The 14,103-nt window shown below is 44.2% G+C and overlaps 1 protein-coding gene across 1 annotated transcript; it reads right to left on the bottom strand.

Annotated features, from left to right (window-relative positions):
- Positions 1 to 406: 406 nt before the first annotated feature.
- On the bottom strand, positions 407 to 13,305 carry LOC306706669 (segment polarity protein dishevelled homolog DVL-3-like). The gene is made up of 15 exons (XM_079173822.1): positions 12,765 to 13,305; positions 11,004 to 11,073; positions 8,522 to 8,637; positions 7,757 to 7,869; positions 7,262 to 7,397; positions 6,520 to 6,610; positions 6,334 to 6,403; positions 5,967 to 6,106; positions 5,367 to 5,443; positions 5,169 to 5,236; positions 4,928 to 5,077; positions 3,775 to 3,906; positions 3,320 to 3,487; positions 3,002 to 3,205; positions 407 to 1,682 (listed from the first exon to the last, which is right to left on the bottom strand). Exons 1-15 carry the CDS (start codon positions 12,923 to 12,925, stop codon positions 1,327 to 1,329), a joined length of 2,052 nt encoding a protein of 683 aa, XP_079029948.1. The 5' UTR covers positions 12,926 to 13,305; the 3' UTR covers positions 407 to 1,326.
- Positions 13,306 to 14,103: the final 798 nt, after the last annotated feature.

Below are 14,103 nucleotides of genomic sequence, written 5' to 3'. Positions count from 1 at the left end.
GGGTGGTCTTTTTTTATTCTGCCATGCAGGGTCCATCTGATCCAACTCTACTTTTTTTGTCCAAGTTGAATCAAACCACCTCTCTACAAGAGTCTCCCCCCAAACCACAGGGGACATTTTTGCATAAGGTCATTCAGTTGTGAAGCAAATCTAAATGAACACAGGCTGATCTCTTGCGCACACACACACACACACACACACACATCTGTGCAGCAGATTGCCTAACCTTCACATTCCTGATCTTGGACAGTCTGAATTCCACTGCCTTTAAATGCAAACATGACCCCACGGACCATGAAAAAACAAACAAAAAGAAATAAACCCGAAATTGCAAACGATGGCTTCACAAACCCATGCACACGCTCAAATAAAAACACAACACACAGCAGCAATGTTAAGTCATAAAACTATATTTATAAATAAAAAGACATTTTTTTCCTTGATAAAAGAGTAGTGTGAAAGACATGGTAAGAATTTGTTTCCCCACTATACATTATCACAAGACAGAGTCTGAAAATGCTCTGGTCAACAGATGAAAATGCAGTTATGTATTGTAAAAATGACTCTTGAAGCTGGATGCTCCTGTTTAGCGTTTAAAAATGAAACTAGTTGTGACCAACTACATATATAATAAATCAAATGCATTCTTACAGTAAGAAGGACTGTCTCTCTCTTGCACTACATACACATTTGTTCCATTTCTTTCTCTCTTAAGTCAAGCAAACATTTAAAAAGTCTGAATAAGGTTAACAGTTAGTGTTCATTTCAGGTTATTTTTTTTTTTCTTGTTAAGAGGTCAGTGAGTTGGAATTGAAAGAACAGAAGGAAGGAAAGAGGCTTCTTGCTCTCAGTTTTGATGTGAACAGCGGAGGGGGAGGACAGAGAGTGTTAAGATAAGGGAGGTAGAGCGAAGAGAAGAACAAATGAAAAACATCCGTGTAGAAAAATGCTGCGTCATCTTCCCCCAGTTGTCCATTTACACCGTCTCACTCCCTCTCTTTGCTCTTTGTCCTTATGCAAACTCTGCCCCACCGAGGAGCGGAAACCGAGAAAAGGCGCTTTGGTTCCGTCTTGAGCGAGGGGGGGGTTTCTTCACTGAAGAAAGTATGGCCACTAGTACTACGAGGAAGAAAAGCACAAAGAAGGAGGAACATTTTCTCTCAACAGACACAACAGGGTTGGTTCCATTTCTGCTTTTAGGAGAGTGGAATCAAGGCCTTGGTTGTTGGTTTTTTGTTGCAATCTTCCCTCCCCCGTATCCTGTCATGCTGTCCTTCTCAGATAAAGCCCCATCTGCTACTTTGTTATTGGCCTACGACACCTGTGTTACATCACATCAACAAAGAATTCCCCGGCATTGCCCACCGCCATGCGCAGGGACTGGCGCGAGGCGGTGAGCTCGGGGGGCACAGAGGTGAGCTCTCTGCCTGGTGGGGCGCCGGGTGCGGCGGTCGACAGCGGGGGCTGGGGGGGCAGGCCGGGGGGGCCATAGACGAGCCCCGGACTGTAGGCTATCGAGTGGGAGTTGGCACTGCGGTGGCTGACAGAGCTACGGATGCTTCGTTCACTAGGGGGAGCCACCGAGCGCTCACTTGGAGCTCGGTGGCTCCTGACCTCGGTTTCGCTGCCACTGCCGCCGGACTTCCGCCCCTCGTTTTTACTGCAGTTGGAGCCGCTGCTTCCTGTGGATGGAGTAGAAGATATGATTAGTATCCAAGCGTTAAAAAACACACCAACAGCACGTTTTGTTAATTCAATCCGAGTGACCTATTTGAGCCACTCACTCCCATCTGGGTGCCAGTGAAGTGACGCAGGCAGACGTGACCCAGTTTGTGGGAGACTCTCAGGAGAGCTGCATGACTAATGTAGACATGCGAATGGAGCATCCACTGCCTTTCACAGGCCAGAGAGCTCAGCCATTACTGAAGGCAATTACATGTTTTCATTTTATTACCACAAACAGGCTGCTCGCTTTAGAGGAGAGTTCTTCAGACTGACAAATTCAAAAACATAACTGCTTCTATGCTTAAAGGAACATTCCAAAGACAGATGCAAAGGTACATGTTATTTCTCTGTGTCTTTTAGACGGGACTAGCTGAGCACCAACTGTGAAGGCTAGAGAATAAAAAGCAATAAAATAACCGGATAGCAACTACAAAATCCACGTTGTATCTTGTAACCTGGTTAACCATTAGCAGTACATTCAATGTTGGTGTGCAACCAAATAAATGAGGACGGGACATCTAAGATGTTTTTGCAGAAAGTGGGTCCAGCTGTTGTTGGTCAGTAAATATATTCATTGCGTAAGCAAACTGTTCCTAAAACCACAATGTCTGGTTTTCTATTTCTACACATGTTAAATACACAAAACAAACATGTAAACCCGGCAGCTTTGGAGCTGGTGGGTGGAATGTTTTTCACTCTTGAAAGAACTAGGTTCTTCCCTTCATGTCTTTGAAGTAAGCTAATCGAAACATGCACTGGACCTAGAGCTGAAAAGAAAGTGCAGCGATCAAGTTTATGTTGATTTTCCTTTTTGGATAAGACCTCAAACCAGATGTTAAACACAGCAAAATGTTTAACGTTAAATTTATCTGTGCAAAGTGACACTTTGTAGTTTGCACCATTACAAGAAATGCAGCGGTAGCTAGCATGAATTCATGTCAGTTACAGACTGTAACATCTTTTTACTGTTTCTGTGTTAGCCTCCTGTGAGCTCTGCCGGAAGCGTCATACTTAAGATATGTTTTGGCAACATACTGTGCAACATGGTGCTTGCAGCATGCACATGGATGATGGAGAAGATGAATCTCCAGGAATTGGACACTGGATATTGTGATTATTTTTCATCATCTTTGTGAAGAAGCAAACTGAAAACGGACACATTTCAAGTCTATAGGAGGTGGTACAACATTAATATGGCATTCCTGTAGTTTTCCACCAATACCCCACCGCTTGCTCTTCCATACGGGTGGAGTCAGTATGTTCTAACGGCACTCACCGCTGTGCTGGCTTCCTGCACTGCCAGCGCCTGGTCCACCATGGAAGGGCTGTTGCATGTCGTATGGGTGTAGAATGGGGAACTGGTAGGGCATAGTCATGGGCCAGGGCGCTGCCCCGGGGTGAGGCAGAGGGGGGACAGTGTCCTGGTCTGAGGCACCCCCGCTGGAACCATCGTGTTCATGGAGAGACAGATGGGTCATGTCTGAGAGAGAGAGAGAAAGAAGAAGTGATTTAGACTTCCACAGTACCACCCCACCTATAGATGGAGACTTGCTTTTAATGCCAACACTCAAAGCAGATCCGAGCAGCCACTTACTGCCGCAGAGGTCTCCAAAGACGTAGTAGCACTGTTCAGAGAAGGTGATCTTGTTGACGGTGTGCCGGATGTAGCCGGCCTTCAGCAGGTTGCTGGCGTATTTGCGGGCCTCTCTGCGATCTGAGAACCCTTCCACGTGATGGAAGAGCCAGTCCACCACATCAGAACCTGAGGACACAAAAGACACACACTTTAGGTACAGTTTCTGCTCCTCTCATTCAGTGACTATTTAATGATATAGAATTATATCCAAGATGATTTGAATCATCTATATTTATGTGACATTTATCCGTCCACAGGTGCTCTTGAACTGTTTTCGTCAGCAACAAAGCCACATTTTTTTTCTGGATGAAATGAAGAAGATACTGCTGCTGTGATGTGCAACTTGGAGCAATAAAAGAAAATTGCTATGAGAGGTTTTCAGTGATCACGCCCCTCTGCTTTGACAGACATACCGATAAAGGCATTCGCGATGGTGATCTTGAGCCACATCCTGTCCCGCACCTCCAGACCCGACTCTGGGCAGGCCATGGCCTTCGCAACCGTTGCCATATCGCTGTGGATGGAGAGGTGGAAGTCATCGAATCCTGAGAAAGATCAGAAGACACGTTATCACGGGAGCTCAAAACTGCTGGTGTATTTTGTTGCGTTTCCTACTAAATTAAAGAGAGCACAGCTGCGTGCCGTTACTGTATCTCTGACAATTCCAAAAAAATTTTCTTCTGTTTGAATTTGCCCGGGATAATATTTGGTTTCCTGTGGTCTGGACTGTAATGCGATCGATCATGAATCAGACTGAGGAGGCTGGATCTTTGTTTGAATTGGACTACAACTGAACTGGTCTTCACAAAACAAAAGCCTGATCATAATAAATGAAATGTCCTCCATAGAACACTTTAAATAACTTCTGGCACCAATACAGTTGGCCCATTATGCAGAGTATATAAAAAATGCAACAGTAAACCAGAAATTGTAGCCAGAAATAAACAAACATGTGATCACTTGGGGGGGGGGGGGGGGGGGGGGGGGGGGGGGGGGGGGGGGAATCTCCAGAAACGTGAATGATATCATTTTGGTCAAGAAAGTGTGTCGAGAGAGGAAAGCTGTTTCTCCTGAGAGAAAAGAGGAAACATCCCCGCTCTTCCAAAGATTACAGGGAAGATGAAAGTCGTGAGTTATGGCTCAGTTTTGACAAGAGTTATTGAGCAGATGGAAGCTGTGCACAGTAAAAGCTGGAACGGAGAGTAGTCGCAGGAATGCAGTGAGAGGGCAGGGCCACGCTTAACACAGATTTACTAACACGTCTGAGGAAGATACTGATACAGCTGCACTTTTTGGAGGACAGAGGGTGGGGGCTCCAGAATGAGAGCGGAATGATCATAAAGTAAAATCCTGAATGTGCTGGAGGACTTAATGCCTCCTATCATAGTAGATTGAACAGTCAACCGTATCCAACAAAAAGCCAAGAGAAAACATAAAACGGCAGAATACGTGCATTGCAACTTCAAAAACTGTGACTAAGAGTTATGGTGGGATGTAAGCTGTTTTGACTAACAGTGCCTTGATAAGAAGCAATAACAGGCAGCTGCAGCGGGTCATGTGACTCACGTTCAGTCTCGGGGATCGAGCTGCTGATGGAGGAGCTGGTGGAGGTGACGGTGCTCATAGAAGGGCTCATGCCATACGCAGGGTAGACCCCGGTCATGGCCGCCGTGTGGGACACCCACGCAGCTGGGTCAATGGGCCGGATTGGCTCACCTGTTGAATTAAACGTAGGATAAGCAGTTCGCATGTATTCATTCTTTGAAATGAAAAGGACAAATGGGGATAAGAGGAGACAAATACTCACTTCTGGGGAGAGCAAAGCAACCCCGAGGGTTTGGGTCCCAGCACTTGGCCACGGTCAGAGTAATGGGACTGCTCAAAAAAAAAAAAACAGACACACAAAGAATGGTCTCAGATTCAACTTTACTAGAATTCAGTCATGTTTTGCATCTTCTGTCTATATTCTGTGTGCCATACGCGTGTATCATGTGTGGTGTCTTACCCTGGTTTGTGCACGATGTCCCTCAGTACTCGAACCGCATCGTCATTGCTCATGTTCTCGAAGTTTATGTCGTTCACCTACGGCGATAAAAAAAAGACAGAAAGACAATCTCTCAAAGGTTGTAAACATACAATTGTAACATCATAATGTGAACAAAGGACAGGCTTGAGTTCACCAACATGCTATATTCCCATAGAACGAGGTATAAAACGTTCACAGAGTTACAGTTATTCCAATGATTCTCACGACACAACCACATTCAAATATGGACGTGGCTTTGCAAATAGTAAACATGTAAAATGATCATTAAAGCCATAAACACAGCTGACTGACACATCTAGAATAAGACGCTTATTCAGATTAGGATAATGTGATTGAAATGACATCATACGTGGGAAGAAGACTGATGGGAAAAGAGGAATGGTAACAATATACTAACACATGCAGTATGTTTTTTTATCCATCTGAGTAAAAAAATGTCGGGCAGGTGGCGCTAGCAATAAACACAAAAAACAACATGGATCTACAGGCATGCACAGACACACACCTGTCGCTCGCTCTCTCTTTGTCTTTCACACACACATACATACAGACACACACCTGCAACAGCATGTCCCCGGGCTCTATACGTCCATCTGCAGCCACAGCTCCTCCCTTCATGATAGAGCCAATGTAGATTCCTCCATCTCCCCTCTCATTACTCTGACCCACAATACTGATGCCCAGAAAGTTGTACTTCTCTGTGAAAAGGAGAGGAACAGACAATGTGTATTAAAGAGGGAAGTGGAAGAAGTAAAGACAGAGGTCATCAATATGGAAGTAATCACCTACATTTGCATATTTCCCCATCTTGTGAAAGAAATGTTTTAACTCGGGCCAAGGGTGTGACTATAAAAGGAGGCGTTATTCTGAAGAAATGCACTCTCTATTCATCCCGACAAATCTAGTTGCATTCTGTGTGACTTACCCATGTTGAGAGTGACAGTGATGATGTTCAGAGACATGGTGGAGTCCGTGATGCTGCTGAACGACGAAGACTGGAGAGACGAATGATGGAAATTAGGAGGAAAGACATCAAATATGAGAAGACGAATCAAAAGTCACAAACTGGGGTGAATGTGCAGTCCTGTACGTCCCAAGTGTGCCGTCTCACCCTGTCGATGTTTGAGGCCTTGGGTTTCCGTCGGCGGCGTCGGTGTCGTCTCATTAGACGAGAGGAGCTCTGCTCTGTGGAGCTGCTAAATCTGAACACAAGAAAACTAATTGTTTTAGAGGCTAATCACACACATGGAAAGGGTTGTACTATATGACCAAATATGTATCGCTACAAATACCTGTCGAGAAACTGTAGAGACAGTTTCCCCCATTTAACTGGTCTAAGCATCAAATTCAATGTTACCTACATCAATAAAAAGCCCTTTAAACCCCGTTTCCATGATGAAAGTGGTGCTTGCCGGGAGTCAGGAACAGCTTTAACTGTACGACGGCATCCAACCCACATCATTTACAAGTTATATCCTGACAGATGTATTATCAGTGGCATCAATATCCAGAAATGTCTTTCTGTGTTGGAGAGAATCACATATACTGACGAAGCTGTTCTCCAGATCTGCATCAACAGGGGGGAAATAAACATCCTGGTAGATGCCTTAAGACTGAGAACAGCAGAGTCTTTAAAGTGGGTTGCAGATATTTCAACGACTCCTGGAGGAGAACCCGAAGGGGGGGGGGGGGGGGGGGGGGGGTAACCACAAAAACCACCAGACAATTAGACTGTGCTAATCTCTGCCAAAACCCATCATATGTAATTGCAGACACATTGCTCGAGCCAAAAGGATTTCTTTTTCTCACTGGGAACTGAACAACAAGCTGGACGGCTACACAGAACGTCTGACCTGCTGGTTGCGTCGTCATCTTCTGAGTCAAAACAGGAAGTAGACTCCAGCTCGCTGCTCATGAAGGACGAGCAGCTGTCGTATTCGGGGCCCCCGCGTCCAATCGAACGCGACGAGTAGCCGTTCTGCCTTCCACCTGCAGTGGGACAGCCTTAGGGTCAGGATGACGCATGTATACACGACATGAAAATATACATATGTTTCAAAAGATAAGGGCTTAGCGTGTCAGATTCTTCTCTTTAGGCTTATCTAAACTTGTCACAAAATAACTCTTCCACCCTGCGTGTTCCTTATTGATCAGTATCTAATGAAAGTTCAAGTCAAAGCTTTTCATTTGTGGCAACACGTTTTACTGATGCAAACCACTCCGTGCACGGTAAAACCCTTGAATTTCCCCCCACCAGATAAGATAGATAGATACATCGGTGAGTTGTGAGATACAATGCAGTACGATGAGAAAAAGATAAAACACTAGGAGGCGGACATCTCTCTGACCGTGGTCGTTAGTGTGTTTCCGTCGCGGCTTCTCCCGCTCTCTCCTTTGCGACACGATGGAGCCGGTCTCCGTGTCATTGTCCAGACTGTCCCGACCGCTGGCTGCTACCCCACTTCAGACAGAGACGGTGCACAGATGTCAGAGTTGGTGTTAAAAAGAGAGAGAATCACACTACGTCATTATCCAGAACGTTGAGCTCATTTAACAGCAACTTAAACAAATGTTTGTATCAAACGCTTCTTGTTATAAACACATTACAAACTGCGTTGAGTATAAAGCCTTCGCTCACTCAGTGTAGTTAGGGTTGCATTGTGAGGTTGAATATTTGGTGGGAATTGTTGCATTGCTTGACTTATTTCAGTCTGGTTTCTTTTTCACTTCTATCATGTGTCTTCTACACACTTTGCTTTATTTGCAGACGAACCAGACTGCGCTTACAAATGTGAAAAATACACGTTTTAGGAAACATATTCAACAACTAAAAGACTGGCAACAGGAAGCATGAATAACAGACACCAGTGCTCTACATTCCAGAATGAAGATAATCTGATGATAAAAGGGTAAAAGAAAAAAAACAGGTAGATTTGATTTCCTCCTGGGCAGTCACAAGATGTCATACTTTCTCAAATTTGCCATTTCCTCCGTTACCGTTGTTATTAGGATACACAGGGCTCATTCACGCACAGAGCCAAACATAAAGTATGCATGGCATCTTTCTCTCTCACACACACACACACACACACACACTCTCTGAATATACTGACTGATAAGAGGGTGGTCTGGAATCTCCGATGCCCCCGGTCCTCTCCAAAGGCAGAGCCGCCTCTGTACTGTCTGCCACGGAGCCGGCATCTGTGTGGGCCCCGTCTCCAGAGACCAACTGTCAACAGGCGAGAGAGTCAGGTCAGTCAGAGGACTGAGACAAACACTCAGGGGAAAGAAAACACTGAAAGACAAGTGGGCAGCAGACCCACGCCGGAGTGTGTTTACACTACACCATGTTCAAGCACTGGGTGGTATATCGTCACTGCCTAAAGGCCTCGGCAGTCATTATGGACCTTTAGGGACTAATGTAGAAATCTATTTGTTGTCGACTAATTTCCTGCTGAGTTGTTATTTGTCTACCCGACAGTGTTGCCCAAGTAACCAAAGTGTGTAAAGAGTGGGATCCGATGGACCATGACCGAGTTTTCAGGGGAGATTACATGAGCAATAGATTTTAACATTAGAATATTCGGCCTTCAACACTACCACCGTCTTCTCTTTTACTTGTAGCACATTCCAGCGAATATTAGTCCGGCTCATTCGATATCTTTTTCGACATTCTGCCATAGATCTGTATTCTTTGGCATCTTGGATCTTGTCCATATTAGAAATGAAGCGTATACTTGTATGATATGCAAGCATGAACAAGCGTAAAGCTGACATTAGATCAGTGGGAAACTGTCCCCACTATTAGCAGCCTACACAGTTGGGTAAGAAGCTCACATTTGCTTGCTGTTTATGTCACAGCTATGACTATAATTCTTCTTTACTATTTGAACAAGTACACTGTTTCTTCAGTGTAATGAGCAGAAAAGAAAACAGACGTTTGAAGTGGAGTTCACTGGTTCATTTCAATTGTATACGCAGCATGCCCAGGTTATGTCATGTCAGCGTCACCACATCCATCATGTTAATTACACATTGTCTACTTTATCCATTGTGTTTGGCCATAACACACATTAGGGCAGGTTAATTCATGTTTGTTTTCATAAATAATAAATGATTTGGACTATGAAAAGTCAGATGATTGTAAAAAAGTGCCCCGGAATATCTGCAAATATCTATTCTTTTTGTCCGGCCAAAGGCAAAACACAAAGATGTTTGATTTACTAGACTGTCCATCAAAGAGAAATAAAATCACATTTGAGAAGCTAGAGCCATGAAATGTTGCATTTTAATTGCTACACCAAAGCAACTGTTTTGACTTGTCCGGACATAGAGGTAGCCTTTTATCCAGTTTATACATTAATTGTGTTTGTTCCATTTATTTTTTTCAGGTTATAGGGAAAACATGTTGGTGTGCAGGAAGGGCAGAAGTGTAGTTACTGCAGGACAGTTGATAATAATGTGATAGACAAAATCTGGTTGTCAGCTGACTGTAACGTACAACAGGCCAGATTGAGGGTGATGATGTGACGATAGTGAGCCAGGCCCTTGGACCCCAGAGAACAATCAATCACATCGTTGAAACAACAGATGAACGGTGGAGACAAACAAATGGACACACTGCAGCAGAGATAACGTTTCATTGTACATGGAACATTTCAACACACACACACACACACACACACACACACACACACACACACACACACACACACACACACACACACACACACACACACACACACACACACACACACACACACACACACACACACACACACACACACACACACACACACACACGCGCTTTGAACCAGTCAACCAAACTTCACATAGTGGAATGAAAATCACCACAACAGAGGGAACTCAAACATCTAATGATAACCCTGTGTTGATGACTCTCAAATAAAACCTAATTATAACCACACTGTAGTAAATTAACCAAATGCATTAGCCGTTCACATCAATAACCAGAGCACTCTCTCAACTGTATTTCCCCCAGCTTGTGGGACTCAATCTTCTTATTAGAGGACTTGCAGTGGGGCTCTTTGTTATGGGCTATTTGTTGCCTATCCTGTGATTTCACTTGTTTTAACCTAATTTCAAAGTGGAGGGGAGAGGAATGGAGAAGCAGCACCAGATGTCTCTTGTGTTGTGGAGACAGGAGAATTACTGCTCAGAGCCTCTAAATGAGATACTGCACGCAAGTACATGTATGCAAGTAGGCATGTGTTGCGTGCCGTTACTAGCATAGGTGAGGACTTATATGAAATTACTTTAAAATGATTGCAGCTCACTTTCTCTCAAGGTGCTTTAAACACACAAGGAGATAAAAAGAGTGTTTGCATGTGTCTGTTGCTCGTGGGGTCATTATATGGTAATGATATTATCACCCAGACGAATGGGGCATCTCCCTAGAGACCAAGTATCAACGTGGTCACTGGCCAACAGATGGGATTCATTGTTATACACGCACGCAAACAGTTGCCACGCAGCCACTTAACCACACAAATACAGACAACGCAGACAAGTGCATAACAACAACAAACCAGAAAATGACAAATTGAATGAAAATGAATCCCATTTCGAACCTACCCATGACACCACACGTCCATTAAAACAGGGCAGTTTAGCGTTGTCGTCAGATATTTCCTCCTTTACCACCCTGTAAAGAGAACAAAGAGGTTTCAGTAAACCGTAACCAACACAATAGCACTCTCGGGGCAATAAACACGAGGCAGGGGGTGGGCAACACTTCTGTCAGGACGGACTGACAACTGGGAAAACCAAAGCTGATTTAATGGTCCACTCTGTACACTGTTGTTACACACATCCAGCCAGAGATTTACAATATTGCCTAATGCCACGGTAAAATGTCAGAGCTGATTATTGTGTAATAAAGGCAGGTCAACAACTCAAATGCATCCCCTAAACCTTTCTGCAAAGATAACTTGTTCCTTCATACGTTGTTGCTGATGTCAGCATTAACCTGATGGTAATATATAAACAAGTTGAGGAATCAAGGAAAGCATACGAGCAACATGTTACCGTACACTTTAGCACTGCTTAACAAAATCTCAGGAGGACAGTCACGTCAAAGGAAGGCAATTTGTTCAGGCATTATATATAAAAGAAGTGTCTGTCTATACATCAAAGCCTGATACAAAAAAAGGAAAAGCTGCTGGCACTGAAATTAACAAAACATAAAAAATATTTCCTGTACAAACATGGTTCTTCCTGTGTGTTTTTAACCAATTCCAACTGGATTTTTTTTTTTTTTTTTGCAAACTTTTCCAGTTAATCATTCTTCAACAGACTGTTTGCTTGAAAGAACCAAGAACAAACCAGGCATGCATTTATTAACCAGTGCCTCAGATGACCGGTGATGGTTAGCGGTGCCTTTCAGACCAGAGTGAATAGTGATGGTCAGTGAGACAGTCTTGGTAAATATGTGCACCGGTCTCTATTCCAGTCTGACCGGTTGGTCCATCTCTACCACCGTTTGGAGTAAAGTCTATTTACAGAATAACCCTTCCCTCTTCACAGCATGAATAGCTGAGGGTCTTCCCCACTTGCAAATGTTAAGAAGTTCTTGCCCCACCCTAGTTTGAGTTTAGCCAAAAACAACTTTGGAAGTCTGGCTGATCTTTTCTATTAAATAGTACCCCCTCTTTTAGCTCTGTAGAAGGCACTGTCTGGAGGAACATAAAACGTCTACTTTTCCACTTATGTTTTAACACAAAAGGACGTGCTCATAAAGCTGCCAGGGTGATGAACAGGGCATTCCTGTGTCCAACTCTGCATTCCTCAGGCTAATAGACAACAACAGCGGGGGCCTGCTGGACTCACCGACTAACTGAAACTGGCCGTTTACATCCTGACATTAGCAGAAAAGTACCATACACTAACCACCCACTGACAGCATTAAACGGTTATTATCAGTGTTATCAACTACCCCTGTGACCACTTTACCTAAGATCCCTTTACATGCCAGTTGGGACTTTCACTGGGGTTCGTGAAACTGACAAAGACCAAACTTGGTCACACAATGTCGAGGCACAGGCTAGCCACACGAGCAATGTAAACAAACGGGGTCGGGACGCTGAACAGATCCGCTAACGCCGCGAGCTCGTCGCTAGCAGCTAAGCTAGCTAACAAAGGAACTGCAATGCAAGAAGCTAGCTAACGATCGGCAGCCAGGTAACGTTAAAGCTGACGGCAAGCCAGCGGAGAGAAGTAACAACTAAGTTAACGTAAATCTAGCTGCACTAACGTAAAACAAAAAAAAAACTGAGGAGGGGGGGGGTGTTGCGCTGGTCCCATGTTAAACACAATAAACCCTTTAAAACAAGTTACCCGAAGTCATCATCCATAGATTTGAAGAAGAATTTGTAATTTGGTTTCTTGAGGACATTTTTGAAGTCCGCTAGAGTGACTTTGTCCGCCGGCACCGACAGTTTCACCAGATACGGCGTCTCTTGGTCGTCGAGGTGGTAGATAATTTTGGTCTCCCCCATCTCGGACTGCGGCTAAGGCGAAGCAGGCAGGGTGCATCAAGCCGCGGGCCTGGCAGGCTCCCTCTCGGGCCCCGACTCCCCGTGGCGATGGTGGTGGTCCCGGCTCTCCCTTGTTGACCTAACGTTACTCGCTGCGTAGCCCTGGTTCTCTTCTCCACGGCAGCTAGCTAACCGTATGCCTGCCTCTATAAAAAAAGAAGAAGAAGAAGCACCTTGCTCTTCCACAAAGCTTCCTACCAACGTCCGAAGGTTTGAATTGCGTTAGTTCCCGTTTGTATCCAACTTCCAATGTGCCGATAAAAGCTTAGAAATAAATGAAAAACAGTTTGAAAACGCAGTAAAGATAAACAGTCTGTGAAGGGTCGGGGTTTTTCCTTCTCGCTAGCTGCCAAGCTCAGTACTTTGTTGCACACGAAACTGCTCAAAATCGTCCAAGCCTGTCTAGGACGGGCGCCATCCACAGGAGAGGAGGAGAGTGACAGCGTTGGACATGAATTCCCTGTAAAGTCACCGCAGTGCATGAGCCGACAGAGGCGGTCACACGGACAGGGACATTAGGCCCCTACAGTCAGAGGGGCCACACTTCTTAGGGACAGGATATTTTATGATGTGGGATTAAAGGCTCGGGAATAGTTTTAAAAAACTAATGTTCCTTCCTTTCTTCTATACACACTCTGGTCACAGAATTCTACAATTCCTTGTAGAATTTGGGTTGAGTGTCTTCAGTAATTTATTATTTTCAATATTTAGATTTACACAATAGCATCTTAAAAATGGAATTGTCACTGAAATGTAGGAGGCACATCCAAGACAAATACAGTTGGTAGACCCACACAGGTATTATCTTATTACGACATCTTCAGGTATTCAGGCTGACGTTTCAGTCTTTTTTCAGCTTTCTTGCAACGGCAAGTGCAGACAAACGCAGCTCATTTTGGTATTTGTGCAAAAACAATTACACAAGCTGACAAATAAATGGTTCACCCTCAACAGCATGTGCCATCTTAGGAATCAGTTTCAGGGACACTTTTGATGGAAAAAAGGGAACTTGCTGATTGACAATTTTATCCAGAGCTGATGCTACTTTTCAAGGATGTTTACACACTTTTGAAGTGAACTAAGTGTGATTAATCAACATACATGAATTTGGCTGCTCAACTTTTTTTTTTTAAATTCCT

Source organism: Pholis gunnellus (assembly GCF_910591455.1).
Source record: "Pholis gunnellus genome assembly, chromosome: 14".
NCBI classification, from domain to species: domain Eukaryota; kingdom Metazoa; phylum Chordata; class Actinopteri; order Perciformes; family Pholidae; genus Pholis; species Pholis gunnellus.
Note: the sequence above shows the minus strand (reverse complement) of the source record. Positions and strands in the feature narration are given on the sequence as shown.

Excerpts from the sequence above, each read along its gene's own strand:
- LOC306706669 (XM_079173822.1), bottom strand. The coding sequence starts at position 12,925 with ATGGGGGAGACCAAAATTATCTACCACCTCGACGACCAAGAGACGCCG. Across the intron at positions 7,398-7,756 it reads GAAACACACTAACGACCACG|GTGGAAGGCAGAACGGCTAC; the intron begins GTCAGAGAGATG and ends GTCCCACTGCAG. Across the intron at positions 5,237-5,366 it reads GACATCGTGCACAAACCAGG|TCCCATTACTCTGACCGTGG; the intron begins GTAAGACACCAC and ends TTTTTTGAGCAG.